This window comes from Diabrotica virgifera, chromosome 3, assembly GCF_917563875.1.
Source record: "Diabrotica virgifera virgifera chromosome 3, PGI_DIABVI_V3a".
NCBI classification, from domain to species: Eukaryota; Metazoa; Arthropoda; class Insecta; order Coleoptera; family Chrysomelidae; genus Diabrotica; species Diabrotica virgifera.
In genome coordinates, this window is record NC_065445.1 from 72,829,830 (window position 1) to 72,849,869 (window position 20,040).

The 20,040-nt window shown below is 31.7% G+C and overlaps 1 protein-coding gene across 4 annotated transcripts in view; it reads right to left on the minus strand.

The window, feature by feature from the left end:
* LOC126881126 (ubiquitin carboxyl-terminal hydrolase 47) overlaps window positions 1-20,040 on the minus strand; it is a 138,640-nt gene that overhangs the window by 13,466 nt on the left and 105,134 nt on the right. For all 4 annotated transcript variants that reach the window (XM_050645186.1, XM_050645185.1, XM_050645187.1 and 1 more), the window contains 6 exons: window positions 19,216-19,386; window positions 15,731-15,952; window positions 13,338-13,544; window positions 8,855-9,095; window positions 7,591-7,764; window positions 1,516-1,887 (listed from right to left, as the gene is read on the minus strand). In XM_050645186.1, the coding sequence (XP_050501143.1) occupies window positions 1,516-1,887; window positions 7,591-7,764; window positions 8,855-9,095; window positions 13,338-13,544; window positions 15,731-15,952; window positions 19,216-19,386 (1,387 nt within the window). The remainder of the gene's footprint in view (window positions 1-1,515; window positions 1,888-7,590; window positions 7,765-8,854; window positions 9,096-13,337; window positions 13,545-15,730; window positions 15,953-19,215; window positions 19,387-20,040) is intronic.

The following is a 20,040-nucleotide window of genomic DNA, read 5'->3' on the forward strand; positions in this document are numbered from 1 at the left end:
TGACCCAAGATAGAATTGTATGGAGAAATGCAATTAGGTAAGCCGACCCCGCATAGGGATAAGGCAAAGAGAATGATGAATTATAGCCCGATCAAGAACACAATACTTTACGAGAAAAACCTCAAAAAAAGATGAAGGATGAAAATTTGGGAATAGGTAGTTGAAATTGTCTATAATTATATAAGAAAAACTTTATAATTCTACATCCCCTCCATTTTTGTAAAATACCCAATTCTGAAAAATATACATTCAAAATAAGTCCGGAATTGGTTAAAATGACTAATTTCAAGCAACTTTTTCTATAGTTTTTTCACTAAGGCAATACTTTTCGAGTTATTTGCGAGTGAATATGTTCATTTTTAACAAAGAAAAACATGTTTTACATTTGAGATTTTTGGTATTACTAATAATTTTTAAGTTATTTTGAAAAAAACTGGAACTTTTTCAATATTAAAAAAAAATATTTAAAACCAATTTTTTTTCAAAAATGAGCGCTTTGAACCAGTGAGACATAGATCATAATAAACAATACATAAGTAAAGTAACCTGTGAAGCGGTAACGATTAATTTTATTTGGATGATAATTAGGGGGTGTTTTTTGCGATTATTTTTACCCAAAAATAAAAGGGACTAATGTTAGAATATTTGTCTTAACAAAAATAAACCTTTTTTAAACACTTTAAAAAAAAGTTGTAATGAGTTTTCCCCAAAAAGTGCTCCGTTTTTTGGTTATTTTACGTTGAAATATTCGATTTGAAATTTGACGAAGAACTTACTTTTTATTAGCTACAACTCTGCTTCCGCTGGGTCTACAGACTTCATACATACACCATTTTTTTCACTTTCTTATAAGCTACAATTTTGCTAAGAATATTTTTTTTGATAAAATTTAAGACTTTTTGGGTTATTTGCGAAAAACCGCCCAAAAACATGTTTTTCTTTGTTAAAAATGAACATATTCGCTCGAAAATAACTCGAAAAGTATTTATTGCCTTAGTGAAAAAACTCTATAGATCAGAAGTTGCTTGGAATTAGTCATTTTATCCAATTCCGGACTTATTTTGAATGTATATTTTTCACTACCGAGAATGGGTATTCCCCTCCATTTTTGTAAAATGGAGGGGATGTAGAATTGTAAACTTTTTCTTATATAATATTAGATAATAATTTCAACTACCTATTCCCAAATTTTCATCCCTCCTTTATTTTTTTGGGTCAGATTGTTCTTTGATCGGGCTATTACGTCAGCCAGATATTTCGATGTCACCACTTTCAGTAGTGTGATAGTTTCATTTACGTAACAGAATGCACTGAGGATGATCTGAATCAGATCGAAAACGTTTTGCTTAATCCATTTGGACGACATTTTAAAAAGTTTTAATAAACATTTTTATACCAAGATACAAATTGAAGTTTTTACTTCTGTATTAGAATGTATTTTTATCAATTTTATGATGTTATAAAAAGATCCCTAGATTTCTGTGTATTCGATGTATGTATTTCTAATTTACTTACCACTGTCGGACGAAAAGGACGCATTGTTCCCTTGTCGTAACTGGATCAGTATCAGAAAGTTCTTGCAGAAAAACATCAACATTGGAAGAAATAACTATGATATCTTTATCAAATCGCTGATCATCCAGATACACTCTTTTTGGCTTTTTCCAACTTTTCTCTCGCAAACGACATTTATGATAAGGTATATCGAGCATATGCTGTTTTTTCGCTTGCAAGAGAATTTCCCTTTTCACCAAACTGACTGTCTGTCCTTTTACGATGATATGTTCAAATAAAAAGTTATTTACGTCCATATTGTCAAGTTTCAGATGATAGACGTTACATTTCAGCTCGTCTTTCCGTAATACTCGGCCTAGTTTTATAGTTATTCTAAAAATAAATTAAGGTAGTAAAAAATGCTATTAATTATAAACAAAATAATATTTAACTCACATTGAACTAAGAGGGGGTGGGGTGACTCTCTGAAAATTTCAGATTGATCAAAATTACCGGAAACACAGGATGTTGAATATCCCTACCTTGGACTCGCTCTGCAGTAGCTTCGCGCGTTTGAGAGAAGTGGGAAACGTTCAACAACTGTTCCCCTTCTCTTTTGTAAATTACTCCGCGATTTAAAAACAGTCTTAATGCACTGTCTTAATCTTCACTTAGTTCAGAGAGCGCAAGCCAGCACTCTAAATCGAAGATTTTGTGTCTAAACAAGACAGTTTTGCCTTCGCATTGCCACTGAATAAAAATGGTATACATTTTTATTTTTCTATTAGTATTACTCCTATCGAGTAACTTGGTCCATTTTCCGTTGGAATTTACCAAGCTGTGCAGACGGGGTTGTGAATTGCAACTTTTAGAATTCCCTCTTGTCTTCATTGCAGCATCTATCTGGCTTGCAATTTTTAAAAGCCATGGAGGAGTCACCAGGAAAATGGTCCAATAAGTTTTTCAATTAAATATATTTTAAAAATATTTTTAAATATTTTTATTAGGTTGAAAAACTTCGACTTTTATTTAGCAGATGTCGCTAGGCACCTACTCCATAACGTCAGTTGCAGTGCGAGGACTTGCTCTCGGAAGGTCGTCACTTGGGGCAGAGAAAGCAAACCTATACCCTATGCCTCTCTGATGATGCCTATAATACGAGGCGAAAATCGTAGCGTCGATTTGCGCTCTCTGAACTAAGTGAAGATTAAGACAGTTTTACCTTCGCATTGCAACTGAGTAAAAATGGTATAAATTTTTATAAAAAACAGTTCTTTTATTTAGCTCCTGTCCCAAAGTCTTCAAAATGTTTTCTTTAATTACATTATTACGATAATTAACGTGGCTTGCGTCGTAAATAACTGAATATTTTGCTACAAAATAATCAATTATTGGTCTTCTTCCTTTTAAAAACTGATTTTCAAAAGAATTTCAATTCTTTTCACTTTTAGCATTGATTATAAACCACCCACTAGATAGCTCACCTCTTGGTAATCGAAAGACGTATCAACAACTAGATGGCGCTACTCGAAAACCGTATCGAGATTTCTCATTCTCTCTCTGACTTGCGAGGAGGTATGAGTAGTGTCAGGGCCGAACTTACCCTATAGGCGTATTACTGTGACAAGTTATACCGGAATTTTATAAAAAAAAAGGACTCACATTTTAGATAAAATGGCCTCTGTAACGCATAAGTGTGCTTACGCGGGATGTTTTGAAAGAAACGATGGAACAAATAAGAATATATCTTTCTTTAAATTTCCCCTGAAAACGTAGGCGCACAAAAATTTGGCAAAAAACTGCAGAAATATTGATATTATAATGATGGATATCAGTGACCTGAAACAGAGGGTAATTTGCCAGTATCATTTTGCAGTGGAACATATTTACCAAAGTGGCCAAAGAAAGTTATTAAGGAAAAATGCTGTTCCTTTAAAATTTGCAGTTAGCAACTGATTTAGGTGAGTACTCAACTTTGGAAATATTTTTATGTTTGCCTAATGCGCTTTGTCAATGAGAATAATACTATTAAAATATATTTTATTTAAAATCAGTTAATAGAGTGATTTATATATTTTTTATATAATTAAATCAAGAGATTTTTTTAAATATGAATGCGTTGTTAGTATCACTCCAGAAATAACGGAGATGCTTGTTTTGCTTTAATTAAAATTACACATACATTTCAACGATTACCTATTTTAGGTGATACCCCACCAGTATTATGCTCTACATACGTTTATTGCGGTACGAAACGTAAAAGATCTACAAGTGGCGACTGTATGGTTAGGTCAACTCCATCGTCTAAGAGATCAAGTAGTAGTCTCAGTGATATTTCCAGTTTTGACATTAATTTGCCCACAAAACTTGAAACTGAATTGACGGAGAAGGTAAAAAAATTGGAGTATCAAGTAAATGCTTTAAAGAAGAAGTGCCGTCAGAAGAACAGTCAGGGTTGTAGAAGAACAACAAAAAACAGAAAATCGGCAACCAAATTCATGATACAGGTACTGTTAGAAAATAAAAGCAAATACGTGCACACTTTTGTTAATAAGCAGTTTTCACACAAAACTCGTTCACAATGGAGTCACAATGAAAAGGATTTAGCTTTGGCCATTTATTATAAGTCTCCTAGTTGTTAAAAATTTTCAATTAGATCTCTTAACTTTATATTACCTTCAGTAAAAACAATTCAAACTTGGTTGCGTGTCATAAAATTAAGAACTGGTTTAAACACTTCCTTAATTGACAAGTTGAAGAAAAAAGCAGAGACAATGCAGATGCAAAAAAGCAGATGAGTGAAAAAAAATTGTAAGACCAAGGATGAAAAAGTGTTAATGTTTGATGAAATTTCTTTGAAAAAACAATTGGAGTACAATAAATTAGATGACATTATAGAAGGGTTTCAAGATTTAGGTGCTTTAGGAAGAAAAAACAAACTTGCCAACACAGGTCTGGTTTTCATGATGCGCGGCTTGCTACATAAGGCTACGCGGCTTGCTACAGGTGGTCCAATACATAGCGACAACTTAAAAAACATTGTAGTTGAAGTTGTTTCAAAATTACAAAATATTGGGTATATACCAAAAATGTTGTGTGATCAAGCATCTAATAATAGAGCTTTATTTAAGCTGTCAGGCGCATATAAGGATCAGCCTGCAATAGAAATAGGAAATCAGAAGATTTCACTGTGTTCGATACACCCCACTTGAAAATAACAAACGTTCATATAAACCCTAATAATTTTCAAAAAATGCGTGTAAAATTAGCAGCACAAATTTTTTCCAACTCAATTGCCTCAGCAATATCAACAGCAATATCCGTAGGGCAGTTACACACCAAAACGGCTCCTCATACTGCCGAATTTTTGAAAATTATAAATAATATTTTTGATGGTCTTAACAGCAAATATTGTAGTAATAGTAATCCAAACAGAAAGCCAATGTCAACTTTAAGCAAGTCAATTGAAAACTTAAAAGCAGGTTTAGAATATTTTAAAAAAATAAAAATTTTTGAAAATCAGAAAGAGAGAAATAATATTCACTGTCTACACGGCTTTCAGTGGACCATTTTGTCAGTTTTATGTTTGTGGGAGGAACTTCAAAAATATAATGTGTCATATCTTTTAACATCTTTTCTGAACCAAAACCCTCTAGAAAATTTTTTCTCTATTGTGCGCAATAGAGTTAGTCTAGTGCGTTCATAAAAATAACATGTTTTTACTTAATAACAGGCGGTAGCTGGTTTGTCTTTAGTTTCATGCGTGGAAGAGAATGATGCTAGATCAAAAGTATGTGTTTTATCTCGTCAGGTATTAATGACGCACGGGTAAATAATCGTGGACTCAACTGTATGTTAAACTACATTATTAGCTTTAGTTTTTATATACAGTAGATATTAACAAGTATTTTATAATATCAGGAAAACAATATCAGTATGTCTTAAAACCTTGGAATCATATGGAAAACTTTTTTATTCAGTTTAGGGAAAAATGCATTATTGATAAAAACTTGCATGTCCTAAAACTCAAAATGAAAGAATCAGATGTCAAATATTATGAGTCGTATACCAAGTTTGTTAAAAAATATTAATTCTTCTCAAGAGTAATATACCTTCATTTTTAAAGCACTTTCATATAAATATGAACGTGGTTTTTAATTGTTCTCGACTGTTAATAATAAAATGTTTCGATATTGTCAATAATGAAAGTACTTTTTGAGAACAAGAAATAATAAATATCTTTTTTTCCTAAAATTTTAATTTTACAATCTTAGTTTGAAAAGAATTAACATTCAAATATACTTATTTACTTTGTTTTGAAATATGATCTAATTAGTGATGTTTTAAACTTTCTAATCCTGTCCGTTTATCAGCTTTTACCTATTGTTCCTAGGCAGATGGCCCTCAACTATTTATATGTTGGAAATTCCCTGTCATTTTATCAAGATATATGTATACCAAATTGCATGCCAATCCAACGGATTCTTTAAAATTCGGAGGTTTTGCAATATTTTACCTGGAGTGAATGGGTTAGATCTGGAAAGAAATGCTGTATATCAACTTCAAATAGTTTATTTCGCATTAGTTCTGAAAATATCATTATTTTACAAATTGCAAAAAATAATTTACATGTGAATTATCACTGCTAATTTTTTTATGTATTTTCTATTTTGTTGTTTTTTTTTGTAGTGTATTAATAATTAAATAATTTTTAAGAAACCTCTTCACTATTTTTATTAATCAATTTTTAGCGTTTTATCTGAAGTAAAATCGGAATTCCAAAATAGAGATTACAATCGCGTTAAAATTATTTGTGAAAATGCTGAATACTACCCTTATATCGTTGTCTATTACGCCAGCCAAGCAACTCAAATTTATTTTTCAATCTTGGCAAAAATTTCAATAAATGTCGCCACCGTCCAGCCAGTTAGTACTTAGACTTGAGGGTCAAAGAGGTGTAAGTGGGCCGAGTTTACCACTGAATTCGGTTTTACCTTAAGATGAGGTATCTATGTAGTTATTAATCAATGCTTTTAGTTAATTTGGAAACAGCAAAAATACGTGCTATCAGTTTGCGGTCGGCGACACTACTGGTTCTGGTGCAGTACTGCGGTCTGCGGTGGCGACGTTCTGTCTGCGTTGGCGACAGTGCCGCTGTACTCGACATACAGCTCATAGGAAACCATATGAACCAGTAGGTCTGTCGCTGCGGGTTGCGGTCTTGTTCGGAATCGTACCTTTTTATTCAAACTATTTTTGTTCCGTTATTTTACAAAAAATATAATAACCTAAAATTAAAAAAAGAAAGAGCAGAACATAATATTCTATGTGACTGCATAGCATTTTTCTGCAAATGACTTGACTTTCTGGAACGGGTTATTTTTATAACCTAGACCTAAGAGATATCTCTAGAAAGTTAATTAATTTCGGCAAACGTATTGCATTCTAAAGTTTAAGGGGTAGGCGCAAAATCTTGGTCCAATGCTATTTAATTGCATTCATTTTTTCGAATCCTGAGAAAACTAATAAGTACATATTTTTGAAAAATTTAAACGCAGCATAAAAGAATACATTATTACCGAGGGTCGAACGTCCCTGAAAACTTCTATAATGTTTATTTTAATTGGTTACAGGGGTGAAAAGAAAGAGAAAAATTTAGTGTGATTTTTAATTTCAAATATTTCATTCAAAAGAAACTTTTTGTTTATTCTAAAGGACTTTCGGTCCTCGGTAATAATGTAATCTTTCAATCTGTGTTTAAATTTTTCAAAAATATGTATTGGTTTTCTCAGGATTCGAAAAAACTAAATGCATTTAAATAGCATTGGACCAAGATTTTGCGCCTACCCCCTTAAATATGTTAGGGCTAATGTTCAAACAGTTTTATATATAGGAATAACCTGTAGGACCATACTGCAAGAAAGATCTGTTTCAATATCCAGATTTAGATATTATAATGGAAGACAAAATACAGAAATCAGGAGCAGAAAAAGTTCAATGAATAAGTTCATAAACAATAAGGAAATATCCTAGATAAAAAATCTTAAGTGTCTGAGTGAGCGTGTTAACAGTTGTTACCTATAATTTAATACAAACCTTTCACCATCTCTAGCAGATCGTAACGTATCCGACAAACATACCCATTCATCTTCTGTATTGGCGTATTGTTTGTACACCTTGAAATACTCTGAAGGTACTCTCAGAACAACTTCTAAATTTTTCTTAAGCCTCTCTAAAGTCATTCTTTTGTCTGCCAAGATCTTACAACACCTGTAAAATGAATGTAAGTTAATATCCTACATACTCTAATATTTACAAAATTTTATTTGACAGTGTATGGGATAGTAAAGGCAAATAACAACTTGAACGCAACATAAGAAATAAGAGAGATAATGAAAAACTAATGTCTGCCCCACCTTGACTTTACAGTACACGAATATATGGCAATGCAATCCTTATGGGAGTTTTTAGCGCGGCGATGCCGATTTTCAAATTGAATTTGCAATTAAGAATTTTATATTCTCCATTGGCGCGTATACAGGTCATATTACCCATATGCACGCCAATGATGAATATAATATTCTTAGTTGGATGTAAAAAGTGCGCAATAACTACCGCTTAAAACATACCAAATTTCATTTACATATCTCAACTGGTTGTAGAGCAATAAATAAAGCGTCAGTTTGTAAAAAAACATTCAACATCCCGTATCTCGGAAACGAAGCATTTGCGGACATATGTTTATAACGCAAACGGTGATTATTTTTTCATGCAGAATTATTCCTTAAAGTTTGTCGCACTTATTTAGAAACAGCCTGTCCTGATGAAGAACATGGTTAGTTGTTAAAGTACCTAACTTTCTGATTATCCCCAACATAAGCGAATGAATAAAAAAACAGAATGTTCTGAGGCTATAGTTGGGTTTTAATTTCAGTATTTTACAAATGCCAGAATATTCCACAGGGTGTTGCGAAGTTTGAGAAAAAAAAACACAGTTTGATTGGTCCACCCGGAATACAATGAGAATTTACCTGTTTAGCATCAATATTATTACAGCGATATTGTTAAAGAATGAGGCTATAACATATTAAAAAATTACTTAAATCGGATAACAGGTTTCGGAAATTAGAGGCATCAAAAATGACCAATTTTGTGGGCCGCCCGTTTTCACTGACGCGCAGTGTAGTTGTTTATATTAGTGTATTTTAGTTGGTTAAACAAAAGGTTGTACCACAGTTTGTGTTTTACGTTTTAGAGATTGGACCGAAGGTACGACTAGAACATTCTAGGTAATCCCAAGAACTTGATTCATCTAAATAATGAAATAGACTTGGGTCAAATTAAAACAAACGTATATTACCTAGTAACATTATTATCCAAATTCTGAGTCTCACTGTTGTGCGTTTCACTGGTAATCTTAAAATAGTAATTCTGCGAGTACTGTTCCTCTTGCTGTGTATCAACATCATCCCAATTCATTTCCTCGCCGGGGTGACCTAGAGCTTCGTAACTGTATGTGTCTTCGCGAGGATCGCTGGGTGATGACATGTGTTGATCTGCGGGTGATGTGGGACTACTTGATAACATGCCTATGTGATCACCTACATAGAAAAAAATAGTAAATTCCTTTATAAAAGGTATATTTAAAAAATACCTAAAACAGAACAGAACGTTTTCGGAATACTAATTTCATCATTAGTGTTTCATTCCAGTAATGTACCAGATGTCCCAATAAGAATGGCTCTCGGCCATATCTCAGGAACCGTTTATAGTACAACTTTGACAAAAAAATATTTATAACAAAAGTTGCCTCGGGAAAAGCCTGGAAATTATTTTCATATTTGTACCGCTAGAGGGCGTTATTGAATATCAAAAATGAAAAAATCAAAATTTTACAAAATTTGCCTCGGAAGGGCACTGGAAGGAAAAATATGGGGGTGAGTGGGAACCTTGTTATGAAAAAATGGCTGCAAGTCCGGTTCTGCTAAATCGAATTTTGCAAACTTAGTCTTGTTGAAAGATTTGTTTTTCGTCAATGTAAGAGTTATAATTTCGAAACAGCCTATTAAGTAATATGCCAGCTAGAAGGCGTTATTTAATTATTTTCAGAAATCTACTTTTCTTTGGAAAATATTAAATACAAGTATGCATTTTTAATCCTGTATTACAAAATAAGATCAAATTAGCAACAGAATAGCGAAAACCGCATGTCGATACCTTTTTTCTATCTCGAGATATCTTAACAAACGTGTAAATTTTAAACATAACTGGTACTGTCACCGGTAAACGAAGTTAAGGAAAGGTAGTGTGCTGTGGAAAAAACAAAGAAACATTTTTTAGATGTCAACGTGTATTAATTAAAACAACAATAGGACAAACAACACTATAAAATATAACAAAGATATAAAAACAACTACTTAGTGACGACTTAAATGTTCAAATTATGGCCCATAATTTTCGATGCAAGTATTAGAGTATATTAGAGTATATAAATAAAATGATGTTGGATAATCGAGTACAAATATAAAAATAAATAAGTAAAATCATTGGCTAATACTCGTAAAATGAATGTGAATTTAGTTGGAGTATATATATAGAGAGTAAACAGCAGTCTCAATTTTTGCTCTCGCAATGCTTTGCATGGCATTTCCTACTCTCCGGATCATGTTTTCTCGAGTAGTGGGCCTAGCGGCAAAAACAAGGTCTTTAATCGGCCTCTATAAATAAAAGTCTAAAACAGTTAAATCTGGTGATCTGGCTAGCCAAATAGGCTTCCATGTCCTATCCATCTATCAGCGAATGACTCATCTAAAAAATCTCTTACTATGCTTCTTTTCATGAGCATTTTTCAGTGCGTCACAAATGATAGAAAAAAAGGTAAGTCCGTGATAATATACATTTTAGTGACATGACATTTTAGTTAAATCTGACAGTTGTCAAATTTTATTTGCAATTTGGCATAAAAACAAATCAATTCTGTTTATTGCATTTATAAAATGGTATTTTCTTTGATTTGTATAGTCTTATAAATTGTACAGATTATATTCGTAGATATATTATGTAATTCGAAAATAATTTTTATTTCGATTATAGCGCTATCTATTGACAACTAGAATAAATGTTATAAATGTCACCAACCAAATGTAATCACCGACGTGCGTTTTTTCTGTCACATGCAATTTAACGCGTTAGAAAGAAATGGAAAAACTGTGACGCACTGAAAGATCCTCATGAGAAAAAGTATACTCTGGAAAAATGCGCGGGACAACCATCGTGCTGAAACAACATGGACCTACTAACTGCTAGCGGTACATCTTCCAGAAGAAGAGGCAATTCATTCCTTAAAAAAACTAGATAGCGTTCACCAATAATAGCATTATCGAAAAGAAAGGGTCCAATTATCTGACTATCACCAGATTTAACTGTTTGGTGTGGGGACGGTTTCACTTTTATTTAGGTATGGGGACGGAAAAAAGACCTTGTTTTTGTTGCTAGGCCTACTCGAGAAAAAATGATCCAGAGAATACGAAACCCCATTCAAAGCATTTCGAGAGCAGAAATTAAGATTGCTCTTCAATCTACTCTTGAAAGAGTAAATGCTTGAATCAAAAATGATGGGACAATAATTTGAACATTCAAGTCGTCACTAAGTAGTTGTTTTTATTTATTTGTTATATTTTATAGTGCTGTTTGTCTTATTGTTGTTTTAATTAATTATATACGTTGAGATCTGGAAAACGTTTCTTTGTTTTTTCCACAGCACACAACTTTTCGGTAACTTCGTTTCCCGGTGACAGTAACGGTTAGCTTTAAAATTTACACGTTTCATAAGATATCTCGAGACAGAAAAAAGGTATCGCCATGCGGTTTTCGCTATTCTGTTGCTAATTTGATCTAATTTTGTAATACAGGATTAAAAATGCATACTTCTATTTAATATTTTTCAATGAAAACTAGATTTCTGAAAATAATTAAATAACGCCTCCTAGCTGGCATATTACTTAATAGGCTGTTTCGAAATTATAACTCTTACATTGACGAAAAAGAGCTGTTTTCAACCAGACCAAGTTTGCAAAATTCGATTTAGCAGAACAGGATTTACAGCCATTTTTTCAGAACAAGGTTCCCACTGACCCTTCCCTCTTATTTGAAAAGGTAGATTTAAACTTGTGAAATTAAATACGCGCAGAAGGCTTATACATTAGGCAAATTTTGTAAAATTTTGATTTTTTACCTCTATCTTTGGATGTACGGATTTTTGCTGATAAAGTTAGGTGACAACTTCAGTAATTATAATTGACTTATGCTCCTTCACAAATATGCCCGGAACATTAATAAAAAAATTAAAATATTTAAAAATTTCGAAAAACATCGATATTTTTCTACTTTCTTTGCTTATAACTTTAAAACGATTCATTTTGGAACAAACTTGTAGGGAGATAAAATAAAAATAATTAAATTTTGTATAATATACCACTGGTTAAAAATGTCTTAAATTATTACCCTTTCTGCAAAATAGCAATAAATACAAAATAATGGGGCAAAATAAGTCTGTTTTTATTCAATGTTTTTCCACCACATTGGTTGCACTTAGAATCTTCATAATTCGCTTAGAGAATGCTTATAATATACTTAAACCGTCCACCAAATTTCAATAAAATCGACCTAATAGATTTTGCATAATAAATTTTCAATCTAATTTTTTTTCAAATTTTTTAAAAACTTTCTGAACAAAAAGTAGACCATTTAGAAGTTTTTAAATTTTTTTAAATATAAACAGGTGCTCTACCTATCTAATAAACTTTACAGAATTAAAATCGGATGATTTAAGCAGCCTCAACAATGTCTTAAAGTTGTAAACAATTTTTTGGCTTATAAACAAATAGAATATCTCCGTTACTATTATATTAAATTAAATTCACAAAACGAAATTAGAAATACTCGGTACGACCCTTATTTTAAAAGTAAAAAATTTGAATGGTGAGGACTAGTTCCTGAGATACAGCCGGTTAAAATAAGCGTCGTACCGAGTATTTTCTAGTTCCGTTTTGTAAATTTTTAATATAATAGTAACGGAGACATTATATTTGTTTATAGATTAAAAAATTGTTAAACTTTAAAACATTGCTGAGGCTGCTTAGATAATCCGATTTTAATTCTGTAAAGTTAATTAGATAGGTAGGGTGCCTGTTTATATGTAAGAAAATTAACTAACTTCTAAACGGTCTACTTTTTGTTCATTAAGTTTTTAAAAAATTTGAACTTTAAAAAAAAATTAGATTGAAAATTTATTATGCAAAATTTATTTAGTCGATTTTAATGAAATTTGGTGGACGGTTTAAGTATGTTGTAAGCATTTTATAAGCGAATTAAGAAGATTCTAAATGCAACGAAAGTGGTTGAAAAACATTGAATAAAACAGGCTTATTTTGCCCCCTTATTTTGTATTTATTGCTATTTTGCAAAAAGGGTAATAATTCAAGACATTTTTAACCAGGCGTATATTATACAAAATTTAATTAGCCTTATTTTATTTCCGTACAACTTTGTTCCAAAACGAATCGTTTTAAAGTTATAAGCAAAGAAAATAGAAAAAAATCGATGATTTTCGAAATTTTTAAATATTTTTATTTTTTTATTAATGTTCCGGGCATATTTGAGAAGGAGCATAATTCAATTATAATTACTGAAGTTGCTAGAACTCGTGGCTGAAGGACCTTAGAAGATGGTTTGATTGCTCATCCGCAGAAATTTTTTGTGCAGCAGTTTCCAAAAGCTACAGTTGCCATTTGTATCGCCAACCTTCGAAAGGAGAGGGCGCAATACGAAGAAGAAAGGCTTACCTGGGGTTTCTCCTACTAACGTCCTATCACTGTCACTTAAACTGCTATCTTCGCTATTACTTTGATCGCCAAAACCGTCCCCATGACCGGGTTGAGGAGACACCCGCAAGTTGGGTGAATTCGTACATCTATCACCACTACCCAACTCCAATTTGTCTAGATTTTGATTTAAATCCAACGAAGGTATGGACATCGATTCGAGTGTAGCTAAAAAATGGTATAAACAATTTGGTATAAATAAAGGGCCTAGCCGGGTAAGATGATGAAAACTGTCCCCAACTCGATTCGAATTCCATATAGGTCACCGTTTAGCACACATATATAGTGAAACTCACTTTCTGAAATTTTTAGCCCCCTAAGTGGTCATGTGACCCACCTAGAGCCTAAGGGTTTTTATGTTTTTATCTTTTATCTCAGCCGCATCGAGAACTAGCGAAAAACTTTAAATAAAAAAGTTGTAAGCTTTAAAAAGTTCTGTCCGAAATTTTTTTTATTTTTGCCGGGAAATTTAAATTTTAGAACGATTTTAAAATTTTAAATGAGTATAAAAAAATAACTAAGACATTCGTTTTCACGAAAAAAATGTATAACGTGTATTTTTGCATAATGTTTCATCCTGAATTTTTTCAAATTTTTAAAATCGGTGAAACGCACCTTTAAAAATAAAAAACAGCATTTTTTCGGATTTTTTTTTCGTTTTTTGATACAATTTTATACATACTTGTCAAAAAAGGTAACACCGTCACTAGAATAGGTAAAAAACTGAAAAATAATTGGGTTTGCTTAATAAAAATTTTTTGTAATGTCATCCATTTTCAAGATACAGGGCGTTGAAGAAAACAACATTTTACACATTTTTTACGATTTTGTCGAAACTACTGGCAACATTGTAATAAAATTTGGCGACTTTTAAGAAGTAGTTGTTGTGCATTTTTTGACATACAATTATGAATTTTATATTTACCATTGGCGCGCATAGTGGTAATGGTCTGAACTTAAAAAAAAGATAGTACGCCACTGACATATTTCAAATTAACAATCGTTTTTGAATTCCTCGTTCAATTTGTGACAAAAATCTTCCTATTTTTTCATACGACGGGCCAATTTTATTCAAAAAATAACACATCTTAACCCTTACAAAGTATTCGAACTGCTAGTAGTTTCTACATCTATTACATAAACTCGTACATCCATTAAAAACTAATTCGAATACTTTGGAAGCGTTAGATATTTTATTTTTTGCAGCAAAACGGCGCCTCGTATAAAAAAATGAGAAGATAGTTTTTTTATCGCAAATTGAACGAGGAATTCAAAAATGATTGTTAATTTAAAATATGTCAGTGGCGTACTATCTTTTTTTCTTTGAAAAGTTCAGACCATTACCCCTATGCGCGCCAATGATAAATATCAAATCCTTAATTGTATGTCAAAACATGCACAATAACTACCTCATAAAACCCGCCAAGATTTATTACAATGTTGCCAGTAGTTTCGGCAAAATCGTAAAAAATGTGTAAAATTTTGTTTTCTTCAACGCCCTGTATCTTGAAAATGGATGGCGTTACAAAAATTTTTTATTAAGCAAACCCCAATTATTTTTCAGTTTATTACCTATTCTAGTGACGGTGTTATCTTTTTTGAAAAATATGTATAAAATTGTATCAAAAAAGGAAAAAAAAACGAAAAAATGCGGTTTTTTTTATTTTTAAAGGTGCGTTTCACCAATTTTAAAAATTTGAAAAAATTCAAGGTGAAACATACAAAAATACACGTTATATATTTTTCGTGAAAACGAATGTCGAGTTATTTTTTATACTCATTTAAAATTTTAAAATCGTTCTAAAATTTAAATTTCCCGGCAAAAATTAAAAAAAAATCGGACAGAACTTTTTTTAAAGCTTACAACTTTTTTATTTAAAGTTTTTCGCTAGTTCTCGGTGCGGCTGAGATAAAAAATAAAGACATAAAAACCCTAATTAGGCTCCAGGTGGGTCACATGACCACTTAGGGGGCTAAAAATTTCAGAAAGTGAGTTTCACTATATATGCTATACCCTATTCCACGAACATACGCCTGTTTTGGATTACTTCGACAACGAATATTTTACTGTGCAACATAAGAAGAACGAAAGTAAATTGCAAATTACGTTGTTGTTTATTGGAATAATTATTAGCGCCATTTACTTTCGTACTTCTTATGTTGCACGGTAAAATATTCGTTGTCGAAGTAATCCAGTAAAACAGGCGTATGTTCGTGGAATTGCCCATAAACGGTGACCTATATGAAATTCGGATCGAGTTGGGGGCAGTTTTCATCATCTTACCCGGCTAGGCGCTTTAAAAATAATGACAAAATTAAATGCTTTCAATGTAGCCTTTCAATATGGACCTTACCTACATCGGTATCCGGTAAAACAATCGTCAAACTAATAATATATCCAAACAAAGATATCAACCGTTTCAATTTGGAAAATAGGAACGTTTTCTCTGGGTCTTCATCTAATGCGTTGGATACATACAATTTGTAATTGCTGCAATTCGGATCAAATTTAACAGGGTCAGTATCATTATCCAAATATTTTGGTTCGTTGCAATACATTTCCATCACGATTTTTACTGTAAAAGTAGAAATAAATAATGACACACCCCGTAGAAATTGTAAACTCATGGTCAAAATATTGCATATTTTGAAATTATCATGTGAAGTGAAATTTTTTGTGCTGCAATCGTTAGCCTCTCAGTGTCGTAGGAATAGGATTTCTTTTCCGAAGCTATGTTAAGTGTCATAGTGTCATACACTGCCCTGGCATAATCGGCTATTGATTATGTTTAAAATAAGAGAGCTAAAAGGAACTACAACGTTAATGGGATTTTATTATCTCATATGGTCAATGGACCTCTAAATGTGAAAAACCCGCGGAGTGCTACCATTTAAATGGGTGCCTTTTTGAGAAAGGGGTGAATTAGTCCCTAGGCACAGGGTGAATTAGGGTGAGTTCTATGCACTTTTAGTACAAACACGTCTACAAGAAAATTGTTCCAGTACTATCAAAATATCACATTTTAAAGTGAAAAATATTTTTTTTACAAAAATATATTCAAAATAATAACAAGAAAAAAACACAAAAGAAAGCAATTTTGTTTTTTGCCCCATAACTTTTTTCCACAGGAATATAGGTACATATAGGCATTGCTTTAGCGAAAAATAACTACTATTTTTCCTCGTTAAAATGACGTATGATAGAGGTCGCTAGGATTTACAGTTTTCGAAATAAGATTTTTCAAAGTTCGCCGCTTACATTTTTGGGCCATTTTCCCCATTATTTCCCAAACATTGTTCTGTAACTTTTTTCTATGCATTTCTACGTATATGCAATGGTACACTTAGTAGAAAGAGAAGTCAATTACCTTTAAAATGATCTACTGTATAAGGTTGTACGATTATTTTTATGGATGTTATGCTTTTTCAAAATTTTATATTTTACGATTTTTGATATTTTTTATGATTATTTTTAGAATTTTTTATTATGACTTTTTTTTTGTACATTCAAGTATATACATTGTGAAATAAAAAAAGCATATTTTCTCTACTTTAAAATGGTGTATTGCAAAAAATGCTAGGATATTATTTTTAAACAAGATATCCGTAGGATATCCAAGTGTATCCGTAATTTGAGAAAAATTTTAAAATTTTTCATTTTTTTCAATTAGAAGAATAATTTATTATTGTGACATATTATAACATATTAATTTTTAATTCCAAATAACTTTTCTTAATAACACTTTTCGATATTTTAAAATATAAAGCTACTTTACTCTTGAGCGAAATTCATATTTTTTGACATACCTCGTACACTATCAACAAAATTTTATATATCTGATGGATGCATCATGGGTTTTAGACTATATGCAGAGCATTTTATAAAGAATAACTTTTTTTCATAAAGTTAATAATAAAAAGTTTTCCATATGGTTCCAGCTTAGTGGGATCTATTGCATGTATATGTGACATTTTGAAAAAGCATATCTCGTTTAAAAATAGTCCTAGAATTTTTTACAATACACAGTTTTAACGTAAATAAAATAAGTTTTCTTTTTTATTGCACAATGTATATACCTAAATATACAATAAAAAAAGTTATAATGAGAAATTTAAAAATAATCGCAAAATATATCAAAAATCATTAAAAGTATACAACTTTGAAAAACCATATCTTGCTTAAAAATAGTCACACAGCCTTTTGCGATAGACCATTTTAAAGATAATTGACTTTTCTTTCTATTAAATGTAACATTGCATATACCTAAAGCAGCGTAGAAAAAGTTATAGAACAATGTTTGCGAAGTAACAAGGAAAATGTCCCAAAATCGCTGTGAGTGGCGAACTTTGAAAAATCATAATTTGAAAATTATAAATAATAAGGACTTATACCAAACGTGACTTTAAAGAAAAAAGATGGAAGTTTTTTTTCTGTGAGGCAATGCCTATACCTATATCCCCATTGAAAAAAGTTTTGGGACAAAAAACAAAATTGCTATCTTTCGTGTTTTTTTCCTGCCTTTCTTTTGAATATATTTTTGTAAAAAAAAAATATTTTTAACTTTAAAATGTGATATTTCTATAGTAAATTTAACCTGAAACAATTTTTCTGTAGACATGTTTGCATCAAATGTGCATAGAACTCACCCTAATTCGCCCTGTGCCTAGGGACTAATTCACCCTTTTCTCAAAAACGCACCCCTTCAAATGGTAGCACTTCGCGGTTTTTTCATACTAAGAGGTCCATTGACTATATGAAACAATAAAACCCCGTTAACGTTGTAGTTCCTTTCTAAAATACATAATCAATAGCTTATAAGTGTTACCCTCCCCCCCTAGCCCCATATTAACTTATTTATTTTTAGCACATAAGCAAAACGCTCGTACAGGTCGATTTTTAAAATGATCATAGTATATTATAGCATTAATGTTTCGAACTTTTCGCGACCCCTCTTTAGATGACAGTCATAATTTTGATTTTTGTGAATGGAAAAGTACATCATGTGATACCTCATTTAAAAGATTTTGAAATACTGATTACTTACATGTACTATGTATAATACTTGCGCAAAATTTCGGTCCAATGTTTTTTAAATGCATTAATTTTTTTTAATACTGAGAAAACTAATATGAATTTTTGAAAAATTTAAACGCAGAATGAAAGATTACATTATTAACGAGCGCCGAAAGCCCTTAAAAACTTTTATAATGTTTATTTTAATAAGTCACAGGGTGAAAACGAAGAGAAAATTTAGTATGATTTTTAATTTCAAATATATCATTCAAAAGAAATTTTTTGTTTATCTAAGGGACTTTCGACCCTCCGTAATAATGTAATCTTTCATTCTGAGTTTAAATTGTATAAGTTTGCCCAAGTATTATACATTTTTGTAATCTATTTAAAAATTATATTGGCCAACATATAGCTCATACAAGATTTAAATCTGATTGACCATTTATGTGACACTTTAAAACATCGCATCCGGAAAAGAAACCCTATTTCTATGACACCGGGAGGCTAAGGATTGTAGCACAAAAATTTCACTTCACATGATAATTCGAAAATATGCAATATTTTTGTCCATGAGTGTATAAAAAGAATAACTATAATAACTTAAGCGATGTATATTTGATTCTTTTATTAAACATTAGTCACAAAATTCAGTAAGATTTGACTCAAGAAATCGACTTGAAGAAATGCAGTCTAAGAAGTATCTGACAACTACTCTATAACCTATATATTTCTATATCAAATTTTACTGAATTTTGTGACTTACTGAATTGTTTACCTGGCTATGATGACTATTATCTTTAAAAATTAAGCATTAAAGTTATTTACCTTTGGAAGGATTCATATTCAATAACTGGCCAATTTTATGTTTGAGACCAAACACAGTGTCGTTTAAATCAACTCGGACTAGCTTTGGTTCACTGACCTCTTCTGTTTCGAGGATGATAGGATAAACTTTCATATTGATACCACCGGGTTGATATACTTTCCAGGAAGTTCCTAAAATGAACAATTTTGTTGGTTTAACAATTACCGAATGTTTCTTATTACACAATCAAAAAAATTGGTTATGAGAACTTTAACTATTTGCCTAGTTTGAAAATCCATGTGTAGATAGGCTCGAATGAACCTACTTCCTCTTCTTTAAGTGCCATATCAGAATTATCACATCACCATTATCACCATTGAGAATGCTTCTAGGTGTGGATCCCGCGTAACAAAAAAAGTTGATTAATAGCAAGCTGAAAATTTGTTAATAGCTTAACGGTATCTAGTCGGACAAACTTTGATGTATAGGAATACTGGAACATAGGAAGTTTTAACTGTGGAACAGGTTAAAAATTTGGAACGTAAAACTACGAAAACGTTCCATGTATTTTGTCGGACAGAACTTCCAATTGATTTGTTACCCTTCCATTCAACTCTCGTGCAAAAATCCGACTGGAAAAAAATTATCACCAACTGGGCATTTAAAATCATCATCATCATCATCATCATGGCTTATTCACTCCTGGCGGAGTGTTTGCCGCCCTTTTGGGCTCTCTGATTCATTTGTTGCGGAGAATCAGTCCGCTGTTGTCTTTTATTATTATAGCAGCGTGTGTGACTTGGCTTTGTCTACAACTTTTCTCCATTCTTTCCGGTCCTTACAAC